Source organism: Neovison vison, chromosome 12 (assembly GCF_020171115.1).
Source record: "Neovison vison isolate M4711 chromosome 12, ASM_NN_V1, whole genome shotgun sequence".
NCBI classification, from domain to species: Eukaryota; Metazoa; Chordata; class Mammalia; order Carnivora; family Mustelidae; genus Neogale; species Neogale vison.
The window spans coordinates 100133675-100147903 of record NC_058102.1 but is presented as its reverse complement, the minus strand read 5'-3'; the positions used below and the strand labels follow the sequence as shown (position 1 = coordinate 100147903).

At 47.4% G+C, this 14229-nt stretch overlaps 1 protein-coding gene across 7 annotated transcripts in view; it reads right to left on the bottom strand.

Moving 5' to 3' along the window:
- LOC122891894 (cyclic AMP-dependent transcription factor ATF-7) overlaps positions 1-14229 on the bottom strand; it is a 94318-nt gene that overhangs the window by 967 nt on the left and 79122 nt on the right. For 6 of the 7 annotated variants that reach the window (XM_044227918.1, XM_044227923.1, XM_044227919.1 and 3 more), the window contains exons 11-12: positions 14057-14165; positions 4465-10210 (exon numbers count right to left, since the gene is read on the bottom strand). In XM_044227918.1, the coding sequence (XP_044083853.1) occupies positions 9993-10210; positions 14057-14165 (327 nt within the window). In that variant the 3' untranslated portion in view covers positions 4465-9992. Of the gene's footprint in view, positions 1-20; positions 10211-14056; positions 14166-14229 lie in introns of those variants that run through there. The other variant, XM_044227925.1, reaches the window with a different exon arrangement.

Below are 14229 nucleotides of genomic sequence, written 5' to 3'. Positions count from 1 at the left end.
GGGCTAGGGCAGTAACTTACCATGAAGATCTGGTTTTCACCTCCGTCGCCTGGTCCTCCAGCACAGCCTCCGTCTGTCAGTAGCAGCACCATCAGCAGCACTGCGGCCCGCCTGGACTCCATGCTGCCATCTGCCTTCCTGGAGCCATACCCGCTTCTTATACCTGCGGTGGCCCAGGCCCCCCACCCCGCGGCAGCCTGAGGGGTAATCTAGAGCAGGCAAGGGAAATGCACTGCTCCATCAGGAGCCGCCTGGGAGCCCCTCCCATGGCACCTCTGGGACTTCCGGCCCCCAGCCCCTAAGGCTGGAGTTATAGACTTTATTAGATGCATAAATTCTGTCTCCAAAGCTCAAGAAGCATCATTAATTGCAGATGCTTTGTCAGAGCCAGGCCCTAGGGGGCCTTCAAGAACCCCTAATTCCTCAAGTTTCCAGAGTTCCAATCGATCACCTCCTTGCTTTGCTAACTGGAGACTAAAAGCATAAAGGAAGTCTTGTCAAGAAGGTCTAGGCACTATGTCTTGGAACAGAGGAAAGGAGGGAAGAGCCAGGGTTAGAGTGAGCCAGGATGACCCAGCCTGGTCCCTCTTGTGACTATGGCTGCTGCTGGGGTCATCCAGCCCCTTCATCCCCTTGCCTATGTGCCCTTTGGGGGGATAAAAATGGAGGCACTCCTCTGACATTTGCCTGTGGATAGGAAAGTGGGATACAGAAGGAGACTAAAAGGTTTCAGAGCCCACAAAAAGTGGGGATTACTCCCCATCAATGGTCACAAGCCCCATGCTCATGGGGGAGCCCCACTCAGGCTCTTCCTCACCTGGGCGTCTGCCGCCATCCTTCACAGCTGAAGCACTCTGCTGCCACCCTGTGGCCACAGCTTGGCACTGTCAGGGCCGGCCATTTCCTGTCTGCTCTCTGAGGGGTGAGGCTACGTAGATGGAGGTTCCTACTGCCCCGACTCTAAGGGATCCCCGAAAGGCAGGGGCAGGATACTAGGGTTGGTATTTGGTTTTGTTCACATCCTTCTAGTCACCTCAGCCTCTGCCTGACTCCGACCTGTGAGGGCAGGTGACAAGAATCCTGCCTTTTTAGGAAAAAATCGTTTTTCCTCATGAGTCCTTTAAAGTTATCTGGTTCACTTTTCCTTCTGACCTTAGAATCCCTTCCTGAGCATCACTGCCTGGCCTCCCGACCCCAGTGTGGTTCTCCAGCCTATCTATGCTGGAGAGGGGCGATGGTGCCAAGAGCCTGTGCATCAGTCTTGGGCAAGCAAGCTCTCTAAACTGCAGTTTCTTCACCTAAAACATGGCAACATTGAAAGGAACTACTTTCTAGGATGAGCATTATTTGAGATAATTCTTGTAATCCACCCAGCACAGGATCTGGCACAGAGCAAGTGTCCTCAAAAGTGTTAGCAGTGCTGCCCCTGCATACACGAGTTCCAGTGAACTTGGCGTCTCCTGAGACAGTGATCAAGCAGGTTTACCTGAGAACCAAGCTGGCTTCTATGAAGTTACAGAACACTGCACATCTTTCATATGTGCAAGCCTTCCATGTATCTAAAGACAGATGTCCCTCTTCCACTCTGCAGTCTTAAGGGCATCTAGAAACCAATTCTTAATTTTGGGGAGGTAGAATAGAGCAGGTTCATCTGGATGTTTTAGATAATTTGGCCTAAGCTAGGGTTAACCCTTCTGTATGCTTTGTCCCCCAGCTGGTCCCAAGCACAGAACCTGGCGGTCCTCATCACTATATCCTGGAATTTCACTGCTTCTTAAAAGGGACGATCCAGTCCATGGGTTTTTCTGTGGGAAATGGATCCTGTGCCACATCAAGGTCCTTCTCTGTACTTCCCTGACAGCAGTCCAGAGGAGCAGGTCTGTGAGGGGGTGTGGGCCTCAGGACTGCAGAGTGGCTCTGGGCTCGGAGTGGTTTCCACCCCAGCTCCTGCACTTTACTGTGTGCCTTGGCAAATGTCTTAACTGAAACCTCAGTTCATCTTAAATGAGGCAACTACTCTGTCAGGTTGTTGCAAAAAGTGAATGACTTACTGAATACCAAGTGTCTCGTGTTCCATCTAGCATAGAGCAGCTAATAAATGTTCACAACCCTGACTCTCCTAGTATCTCTGATCATCAATTACAAGTGGACCTGAGCTGAGGCTCAATTCAGCAAGGGTCCGGTCTAGCTAACTTCCTATGTCCAGGAGGGAGGGGACTGCACTCTCCCGTAGCAGGCGTAGGCACACCTTGGAGATACTGCTACCAGACCACCACAATAAAGCAAGTAACGCACTGGGAGTCAAATGAATTTTTTTGTTTCCCAGTGCATATAAAAGTTATGGGGCACCTGGGTGGCTCAGTGGGTTAAGCCACTGCCTTCGGCTCAGGTCATGATCTCAGGGTCCTGGGATCGAGTCCCGCATCAGGCTCTCTGCTCAGCGGGGAGCCTGCTTCCCTCTCTCTCTCTCTCCCTGTCTCTCTGTCTACTGTGATCTCTCTCTGTCAAATAAATAAATAAAATCTTTAAAAAAAAAAAAGTTATGTTTACACTACACCGCAGCCTATTAAGTGTGCAATACCATTATATATGAAAAACAAAATAAAACAATGTGTATGCCTTAATTTAAAAATTTGCTTAGGGGTGCCTGTGTGGCTCAGTCTTCGTTAATTAAGCATCTGCCTTTGGCTCAGGTCATGATTCGGGTGTACTGCAATGGAGTCCCACCTGCATCTGGCTCCCTGCTCAGTGGGGAGTCTGCTTCTTCCTCTCTATCCCTCCCGCCACGCCACCTGTGCTCTCTCTCACTTGCGCTCAAATAAAATCTTAAAATAAAATATTGCTTAAATATGATTGTTATTTAAAAAATTTTTTTTCAAGTAAGCTCCGCACCAAATGTGGAGTTTGAACTCAGGCTGAGTTCAAGAGTCAAGACCCTGAGATTGAGAGTCCCACACTCTACCGACTGAGCCAGCCAGGCACCCTGTAAGTCGATCTTTCGCTGGTGGAGAGTCTGGCCTTGATGTTGCTCACTGCTAGACTGGTGGCTGCTGAAGGGTGAGGTGGCTGTGGCAATTTCTTTAAATTGACAATGAAGTTTGCTACATCGATTGGCTCTTCCTTTCACAAACGATTTCTCTGTAGTGTGTTCACTACAAAAACTGTTCAGACAGTTTTTCCCCATAGAATTTTCAAAACTGAGCCAAACCTCTCACACTCAGCTGCTGCTTTATCAGGTTAAGTTTCTGTAATATTCTAATTAAAAAAAAATTTTTTTTTAAAGATTTTAAGTCATCTCTATACCCGGTGTGGGGCTGGAACTCCCAACTATGAGATCAAGAGTCGTGTGCTCTCCTGACTGAGCCAGCCAGGCCCCCTGTAATATTCTTTTTTTTTTTTTAAGATTTTATTTATTTATTTACAGAGAGAAATCACAAGTAGATGGAGAGGCAGGCAGAGAGAGAGAGGGAAGCAGGCTCCCTGCTGAGCAGAGAACCCGATACGGGACTCGATCCCAGGACCCTGAGATCATGACCTGAGCCGAAGGCAGTGGCTTAACCCACTGAGCCACCCAGGCGCCCCCCCCCTGTAATATTCTAAGTCCTTTGTCATTCCTAAAGTCTTCACATTCCTTCTCAAGAAACCACTTTCTTTGCTCATCCACAAAAAGCAACTCAATTGTTCAACTTTTATCATGAGATGGCAGAAATTCAGTCAGTCCCACCTTCAGGTTCTACTTCTAAATCTAGTTCTCTTGCTATTTCCACAACTATAGTTACTTCCTCCACTAAAGTCTTGTACCTTTAATTTGTAAAAACAAAGAACAAAACCCAAAAACCAACCAACCACACACACAAACTTGCAGAGTCTTCAAAGTGTGATAAAGTGAAGTGCAAGAAAACAAAAAGGCCTGTAGGGGCAATGGCTTAATTCTTCTACAACTTGGGAAACGGCACGGCACTACCTTCGGTCTCCTTTCAAAACGTCTCAATCTTGGCTTTGGTATTTGGCTCTCAGCAACTTACTTTCTTACCCTTCTCCGTAACCCCATGCGCTCCTGACCACAACACAGGGAAGATCACCACTACCTTTCCAGTCTGCTCCGGAGACACAGTATCCCTGCTTGTGTCAATTGTTCCAAACACCAACCACAGACAGCTCCCGTATCACTCCTCTTCTACTGGGAAATCCTCAGAAGCACCTGCTACCTCCTGGCCAAGGTTTTCAGCCTGGCTCACTCTTCTCACTTGTGCTAATTACCTAGGGATACACAGATTGCCCTATCCCTCACCATAGTTCCTGACCACTACTTATTCTCCTTGTGACTTTAACCCGTTTCCAAACAAGTTCCATCCCTCATTTACAGAACGAGCTCTTCCCCACATCCACAGAACCGAGAGAATCTGTGGAAAGCTTCCCTTTCTATGTGTGCGCTCCCCCAGTCATGTCAAAACTTCCTGAGAGTAGGGTTTGTTTTTATTTTTATTGTTGGGAAGGAGGGGACAAAACACTGAAAGGGAAGAGGCCGCTTGCCTTCACACACACTACCACCCCCTAACCACATAAAGCCCATGAGTTTAGCCGTGAGGCTCCCATGATGCCAAGGACCCTGTCCCCAGGGTAGTGCACAGACCTGACCCCTAGTCTCAGTACCTTCTTTCGTGTTCTATAATTTATATGAACCACCTACCTTCTTTAGGCTGTGTCTTCCCTGCATAAAAATGAGGGATAAGAATCCCTGCTCCTTCTGTCCTCAGATATAGGAGAGCGAGGAAGAGCATAAACATGAAAGCCCGATGAATTCCCAGCAAGAGTGGCCAACGGGACTCGAAGATGAGAGTACTGAAGCATTAGACAGAACAGTGGTTCTCTCGATAGTTTAATGTTACATTTGCAGCATAAATAAGGCACAATATATGTCAGGGCGAGGGGGAGCAGGAGAAGGCATAGAGGGGGTGGGGATAACTGCTGGGTGGGAAGGGGGATAGGAGAGGGGAGGGGGAGGGAGAATAGAGTGAAGCCTCTGCCTCAGCCCGTCCCAGGAGATTGTGAGAGCCTGCTCACAGGGATCATGCTGAGTTGGGTGGCAGGGAAAGGGGACAAGACAGTTTTGTAACAAAACAGCCTGTAGCACTACATCCTCCCACATGTCAAAGTCCACCACTGGGGACTGGGGGAGACCCAGACCCAGAGTAGAGCTCCTTGGTGAGATGGAGAGGTGCTGCTACATGTCAAAGATATACAGATGAAGAGAGCTATAACCATAGATACGCATGGCTTGCTTTCAACAGATACAATGTCCGGAGGCGGCAGCCTCCACTGTTGGGGTTGGAGGCTCATCTCCCTGCTGGAAAGGGGTGTGTAGATGTGCGTGTGTGTGTGCGTGTGTTTGTGTGTACAGGACAGCTAGAGCTCCAGCTGGTCCTTCCTGTAACAAAGAATGTGGAGTGACCAGTCTGCAAGGGAATATGGGACAATTCTTGTCCAGACCAAGGCAGGACAGGTTTGAGGAGGAAGTAGAAGGAAGACAAACCTAGATTTTGAGATGAATGACGTGGTTGTTGTTCTAATGGGGGTGGAGAGAGGGACGGGAGGAAATGGAAAAATGTGTTAGTGCTAAGGCAGAGGATGGTACTTAAAAATATCCTGACACCCTACAAGGATGTCCCAACTTGCCTCTAAGGCAATGGTTCTCACACATTAGTGTGCACTAGAATCACGGGGAGTGCATGTTAGCGTCCAGCCTGAGTTCCCAATTCAATAGGTCTGTGGTGGGGCCCAAATGTGGTGTCTAACAAGCTCCCAGATGCTGGTGCTGCTGATGCTCCTCGTCCTGGATTACATCCTGAAAACTACCACCCAAGGGAAAGTCAATAAAACTAGTGCTCATAGCCATTTCTTACAGCTAAAATTGCACTCACCAGTAGCTAGTGGTGGTGAGATACCAGCCTGCCATTAAAAAAATAAAATCAACCCTAGCAGCTACAGCACAGACCTGCATCTACAGAGGACATAGCTGCCTTCACCTGCCCTACTCTCCCTAGCCTCTTCTCAATCTGGGATAGCATTTTGCCCCAAAGAGCGACAAATGACCTGCTAACAGAGGGTGGGAATGGTGGCTAGCAGCTGATGCTCATTCCTGCTGGGTTACCACTCAGGGGCTTGGGTGGGGATTTATGTCTCTGTGTGCATACATGTGTGCAAACACGAACAGAGAGAAATCAGTTCCATACTATGAGTGGGATGTTTAGGGTTGTGGGAGGCTGAAGTAGGATGGGGGCTCCTCTAATCTGCCTTAGGATCCTCACCTGTCCTGTTCCTCCCTCTGCCCCTGTCAAACAAAAGTCTAAAGAAAGCAGAAAGAGCATATCAACAAAGGCATACGTGATATAACTAGGAGGACTGGATTCTAAATGGACTGGTTATGAAATTAAAGAAAAAAAAAAGGAATACATTTCCTTCCTGTGTATACAATGTACAATATTAATGAAAAATAATGATTTGGGGGTGGGAAGGAAGTCATGAGAAAAAGGGGGAGGTTTTGGGGAAAGGGTGGTCTCAGGGCTAGCACCTTTAAAGGAGCCTCTCAGTATGCAGCAGGGGAGCCTCAGAAACCACAGGAGGAGTATTTTGGTATCTGCTTGGTGGTTCAGGCTATAGACAGGGCATGGTTATGGCTAAGTACCCTGTCGACCAGAGGGCAGTGAATCAGGATAGGAGCCAAGTATAATAGAACAGGCACAGGGAAGGCAGCAAGGTGAATGAGGTTCAGTGAGGACATCTCCTTGTTTACCACTACCAGGAGTATATGGTCTAGTGCTTAGGGCCAAGGAGAGGAGTGGGGGCTGAAAGAAGCCAGATTTGGGGTGTACAACCAACAGGGAAAAAGTAAGTAAGGGAGGGCCTATTTTTCTAGCTCTCTCTAGCTGTTGAGGGAAGCTTTCCCAGACTTTTCAACTCTGAGCAAGCTGAAAGGAAAAGGGAAAAAGTCTGCAGAGCAGACTACCTGGTCTAGTACATTTCTCTATGGCCTTGGTTATCTACCAGCTGTGTCTCCGGGGTGAGGTGGGAGGCCTGAGCCTTGTGTTCACTCAGAAGAGTCCCAAGGCATCCATACTCCCAGCTCCTTTCAGAAAGTGTCTTTCCATAGGCCCCTAGAAAAGCCATGGTCATTAGGAAGGGCTAAGTGACATCCTCCATGTTTGGTTCTGGTCCAGATGAGTCAGGAAGGCAAAGGGCAGGGAGAGTGGCCACAAGGCTGGCATCAATGACAAGATAAGTGACATTCCCCTTAACTATGACAGAGTCTCAGGATAAGCAACTGCTCTGTCTTCTTAGTGAGGCCACGGACCAACTAAAGAGCTATCTGGGGGGTTCTGTCCTGCCCCTCCCCTTCCTACTGCTTTACTACTAAGGTTCCGGCAAAGCCCCTTATTTAGGTCCCCAGTAACTTCTTACCAATGAAAATGAAATAAGGACTCAAGAGAATGAGACATAAGGACTAAGAAACTAAATAAGACCCTCTAAATAAATTAGCTTTCCTACACAGGGACAGACAGCTAGGACTCAAACTTCCTCCAAGGCCAAGCAGTAAGGCAGCGCATGTGTGCAGTGACAAACGGATTCGTCACTTCAAAAACACTTGACTAAAGGGGGAAGAAAAATAGTCATGGGTCTTACAAAGGCTCCTTGGGAGCCATAAACTCAGTCAACCTTTAGGGCAAGGCTCCTGGTAGGAAATCAAGAAAATAAAAAATGAAACACAACTAAAGCAGAAGAAAGTCCCAGGGCGCAGCCGTCTAAAGGAAAAGTCCTGAGTACAAGTTATGGCTGTGAACTGTTAAAGGCAAACGGAGTCCCCGGAGGTGGTAGCTGGCGTCCTGACCATCTGCCGTGCCATTTGCTAGACTGAGTCACCTAAGGGTCTGTTCCTGTTGGGCCCTGGGGTGGGGGGGGGCAGAGGATGAGAAAACCATGTTTTCTCTCCTTTCTCTTCACCAGGTGTGTCTTGTTCAGCACCGGCTCTGAAAAGCAGGAGGGAAAATGAAAAACAGACACAACAGAATATGTCCTCTGACTGCCTCACCAGTGTTATCACTCTGAGAAGATGGGAACCTGGTAGCTTAGAATGTTTCCACATTTCCTGATGACAGCCAATTTTGGAAGACAGACTAAGAAAGGAAGCTGGCAGTTATTCTGTATGCAAATTTAAGATGGAGGTAGGAGAGAGGGAGAAAAGGACATTCTTGGCTTGGCCAGATGGCAAAAGGTGGCTCTGGGACAACTGGAAGAGATTCATACTGACAGGCTATTAAAGCTGACCTATCTATCCACAGGCCTCTGGCTTTGGATTGCTTCCTGTGGCCCTGGTAGAAATTGCATAGTTCAGAGCCAAAGGAAGATGAGAAGTCTTAACGGGGAAGAAAGAGGGACAAGAGGGATGAATTTCTCCCCTTGTAACCTAACTCCTTACAGTAAGAATGGCTGAGAGCAATAGTCACCGACTTCCCAGGCACACCAGATCTTCACAGAGCAGGGCTCTTCTGCTGAGATCAGTAAAGCACCTCCTCTCTCCTGCCTCTTCCCAGCCTACCTTACCCTCAAGAAAGCCCACTCAGGACCCTGGGGACACATTGAACCTAGGGATCAGAAAGCAGAGGAGAGCTGAAGAAATATTACAGGAGCAGAGAGACCTAGCAGCTAGCCTAGGAGCCTGGTGAACGGGAGAAGGGAGATCCAGGGTGAGGGACACTTGTGAATAGAAGAGCGTAGCCTGGAAAAGACGACCTTGGGGTGGGGCTGGGAGATGGGAGAAGAGCAAGGGAGTGCAAGAGTGCCCCACACAACAGCTCCAGAGGGCTGTGCCTGGAGAGAGACTGAGGCAGTGACCCAGGCAGGGGAACAAAGAGGGAGAGACAGGAGCAGATGGACGACCGAAAGGAGTTATATATGCTTTGGCCAGTAAACTCTTATAAGACATTAAGAATCAATCCAGTAACCTGATAGAATGAGCTTCGAACTCTCCTGTTCCTGCTTGCCCTAATGGTCACTGCAGGAGGGTGGACTGTGGAAGTGGGGGGATCAGCCAGTCACACCCGGGGCACTTTCCCTTTTCACTAACGAGAAGAGCTAATAAGGCCACAAGATGATCTTGCCAAGGCTTAGCAGGAGGTGGAAAAGGCCCCAGCAGTAGGCTGAGAAAACTCAAGACACAAAACGAGGTACCCAAATAGATCTGGAAATAGCTAAAAAACGACTAGAATTCTTGCAGTTTTGTTTCTTTCTGCTTTGTTTTGTTGTTGTTGTTGTTTTTTGTTTGTTTGTTTTGTTTCTGGGGTTTTTTTTGGTGGCAGGTAGGGAGAAGGACTAAAGTTTATGGAAGAGCTGAAAAATACTGCTAATTCATACATCAAGGGTAATTTTACATTCACCATAAGTGAATGTTTGAACTAGACTTCAGGAAGGGGGTCAAGGGATAAAATAAGCAGCTAATGGGAGACAAAATCCTGAACCCACTGGGTGGCTGGAGCGGGCTAGGGGGTGACCTGCCATCAACACTGGCCTCCCTCTACCTAGCAGAAGTGGCGTGCTGCTAAGGATCAGGAAGGTAATAGCCATGGCTTAGTGGGAAGAGAGGGAACCGAGAAACCCAAAACCTAGAAGTGCAAGGGTTAGTGTTGAGAGAGACAGGTACACATGCACGGGCAGGGGTGGTTGTTCGGACCATCTGGAAAGGCCTTTGGCTGTGGGTACATTAGAAACTGCCCCCTTAGGGGATAGTCTATGTGGCTCTGGGGCTGGGAGGTTCCTAGTACAGGTGTCAATGTACATGACCATGTGGCTGAAAAGCCCCACATCTGTCCGTTACTCACAACACACAATCTTCCCCCCATATTGCCATGTCCAAAGCAGATGGGAGGCGATAAGATGACATCTCTCTTGGCTCTTGGGCGGGCGAGCTCTGGCTGGGGACCTCTCCACCAGGGGAGGCATCATCTGCCCGCAGACTGGGACTGTGGGGTCATGATCACATGCGACTGTATCGGCATGCTCAGTTCTGTCCTTTGGCTGGCCATCTGAGTGAGGACCGAGGTGGCTACAGCTTCAGCCGCAGAGCGAACACTGAGGCCATTGCTAGGGGCTGTTGCTGAGCTGTGTTGAATCACAGGGGCCGGAGAACCCGTTGGTTCTGAGCTTTCCTTGGGGCTTTCTGCCAGGAAGGAAGACAAAGAGCAGACAGCAAATAGTTAGAATGGGGAAATGAGCAGGATCACCTTGTGCCATAATTCTAAAGGAGTCCCAAGCAAAGGAAGCCCATCATTCTGGGGGGCAGCCTTCCCAGAATCTTAGCTTCTAAGCCACAAAGTGGCTAGGAAATGGGAAGTTCTATGAAGGGACGCAAGAACTAGGTCCAAATTAATTTATCTATCTCACTAGAGTAACCCCCCAGCATGTTAATTACACCGTCTGGCTTCTATGTCTTTGTGTAGTTCATCACCCCTACTGGAACACTCTTCCTTTTATTCATGCCTTTTATTCATGCCTTTCAGTCTTGAAAGGTGATTTAAAATAGATCTCTTTTCCCCCCCTTTTTTAGCTATCCTCTCTAATTAATTTCCACAAGAATTTAATCATTCCCTTTTTTTTTTTTTTTAAAGATTTTTATTTATTTATTTGATAGACAGAGAGAGATCACAAGTAGGCAGAGAGGCAGGCAGAGAGGGAGGGGGAAGCAGGCTTCCTGCTGAGCAGAAAGCCCAATATGGGGCTCGATCCCAGGACCCTGAGATCATGACCTGAGCTGAAGGCAGAGGCTTAAACCACTGAGCCACCCAGGCGCCCCTCATTCCCTTTTTTTAAAAAAGATTTTATTTACTTATTTGACAGAGAGAGAAAGCACAAGTAGGCAGAGGCAGGCAGAGAGAGGGGGAAGCAAGCTCCCTATACCAAGCAGGGAGCCTGATGCGGGGCTTGATTCCAGGACCCTGGGATCATGACCTGAGCCAAAGGCAGAGGCTTAACACACTGAGCCACCCAGACGCCCCTCCATTATTTTTTTATGTTCCTTTAGCATGCACTTGCCCCACAGGTAAGCCTGATAAATATCAAGCTACACTCAGGTGAGGTTATGAATGACCCACCAGTCCTTGGCCAAGTCCAGTTACTACGACAAACTACAAACACACCTGCTGGATCCTCCTGTCAATCAGCTAGGCATTAATGACTGAAAACATTTATTACGGGCTATGCCACTTCACCTAAAGTCATGATAACATCTTACTCACGACCACAAATATCTGAGCTGCATGCAGAGGCAATTCCATGTGGCCCTGCAGTCAGATTTTATGAAACATCACAGCCTCCACAGCTGCTTCAACAGAGATGTGTGGAATAAATAAGGGCCAACGACCAATGGTTGTATTTTTGATTCTCTCCCGGTGAATGTCTGGGTCTCCTTTCAGGATTCAGATATAAATAACCTTCTCTGTGAAGCCTTCTTTGTTGCGCTCATGACATTCGCTATCTTGTGGCCGGTGCTTTCAGAGTGCACTCATTTATTCGTTGTCTGACTGAGCATCTTGCATGTGCCAGCACTGCAGTATGTGCTGACTGAAACAGGAGCCCTGTCCTCAGGAAGCTCCCACTCCAGGGGCTCGCTGACTCGGCTAGCTGTGCTTACCTTATTCACAGGCTGACACGAGCATCTCCTCAGAACTCTGAGCCTCTCAGAGGTACAGTGTGTCACTGGCCTGCGTCAAATACCTACCACAGTGTCTACACCACAAAGCAGGAACCAGATATATCTTTGCTGTAACAAACAAGTACTTTAATGGATTGCCTGCCCCTCAAAAGTTCTTGAAGGGACTGGGCAGCGAACTTACTGTAGACAGACTTCATACTGATGAATACTCAGTCCTTGCCTTCTTTACCCCATCAAAAGGATCTGAAATGCTGATCACTAAACTTCTGGAAACATCTCCTTTTCCTGGTTTCCAGAATGCCACTCACGACTCACCTTATCTTCCTCCTGCCTTCTGGGAGGCTCCTTCTGCCTCATTTGTAGGTTTCTTCTCCTTTCTCTGACCTCTAAATGTTGGAGTACCCCAGAGCTTGATCCTGCAACTACCTCTCTCTTTCTGGCTGTGCTCTTTCAATCTGGTTTTGTAGCTTTAAAAACGAACTACATGCTGCTGACCCCCAAAGCCGTACCTGCAGCCTAGCCTCTGAACCGCAGGACCACACAACCAGCCTCCACTTGACACGCACACCTGCAAGCCCAGCTTGTCCAACTCTGGGCTGCAGCTACACCTCCTCATCCACTTGCCTCTACACTTTCCTCTACTTCCACAAATGGCAACTCCACTCCTGCAGTTGCTCAGGCCAAAAACTTGGGTGCAGCTTTTGATTCTTTTCTTGTCTATTCTACTCCGTCTGGCCCGTCATCAGGCCCCGTCACTCTAACTTCAAAATACACCCTGAATTCAGTCCCTTCTCAGCACTTTCTCTACCACCCTCCTGGCCCAAAGCTCCACCACCACTTGCTCGTGTGACTGCCACAGACTCTTACACAGACTGCCTGCTCCTGCCTGGGCAGCTCTGCACTAACAGAGTGGTTTTGTTCAAACCTAAGTCAGACCAGTCATGTCACTTCTATTCTAAAAACCCTCAAATGGTTCTCCCCCAACCCCCTACATCGAGTAAAAGCCAAGGTCCTCACAAGGACCAATGAGGCCCTATATGAAAATGTTCCCGTTAGCTCCCCTACTTCATCTCCAACTACTCTTCATCCCCGGTTTTCTCCAATCCAGCCACACTGGCCCCCTTGATGTTCCTGGAAGGTGCCACATGCACTCCCACTTTGGGCCTCTGCATTTGCTCTTGTGCCCTTTAGCAGTACGTTTTCACCCATATAAATGCACAGCCAGCTCCCTCCCTTCCTTAAAGTCTTTATTCAAAAGCTACCTTATCTAGAATTTCAACCCTGTTGCCGACATTTCATATTCCTCTTTCCTGTTTTTTTCTTCCAAGCGTTTACTCTTATCTAATAGACCATATATTGTACCTATTTATCTTGCTTATTGTCCGTCTCACCTACTAAAATATAAGCCCCTCAAGGGCAGGGATTTTAATCAAATCTATTTGGTTTCCTATTATATCCTCAGCATATAAAACAGTGCCTGGCACAGAAGAGGCTCAATCGGTATCTGCTTAATGAATGAATGTATCCTGAAGTACATATTAAAATTAAAATTTAAATAGAGATGTTTAAAATGAGTGATGTGGTTACTCTTTTTCTATGGGAACGCATCTCTGAAATGATAAAGACAGCTAGTGGAAAAATAATTCAATACATCAAAATTTGATAGCCAAAATCTCTATGAATTTATTAAATTTGTACAGGAAAATGAATTATTAGCGTTCACTGTCCACAAGCAAATTACTCATAGTAATTTTGATTTCAGGACTGTGCCTGTCCCGAGCATGACTCTATGACCATCTCTTTCTAGCACTATTTTATGTGTGCACATAGGTTACAAACTAAAACTACCATTGGTCCATCACTGGAAAGATAAAATATACCCCCAGAGCACAAGGCTTAACAAATGCCAATGTATCATCTGTTGTTTATACTCTCTTGAGGCCAAGATAGTGTCTTTGGAATAAGAAAGACCTAGATGGAAATCTTGGCTCTGTTATTTCACCAACTGTGTAACTTCAGGTACATGACTATTCTGTGGTTTGCTTGTGTATAAATGGAGGCGATATCTATTTCATGAGAGAACTGAGCAGATGGTAGAGTGCCTAACACAACACAGGCACCTGATAAATATTGCCATCCTTTATCTCGAACTATGATAGATAATTAGGATAACTCTATATGGTTCTGGAAACAAAATTATTTTTTAGGACTGGCTGGTCCAGAAAGGCTGCTCACCCATCAGTGTGGATCCCTCCAGAACATTCAGAATGGTATTATCAAACTATAAATAGTTGAGACACTGGGTATATGCAGTTTATTGACTGACTAACCTTGCTTAGGTTGTGAGCCACTTACCTAAATAGCCTTGGGTCTTTTTCTGTAGTGCAGTAACCGGGCAGTCTTTGTGAGCTAACAGTAGCTGTTTCAACTGAGCCACCTCATTCCGTAGCAACGTGACTTCATTCTGAAGAGGGAGGGAAGAAAACAAATCAAGAAAATGCACGCTCTACCTACTACTAACTACCTAC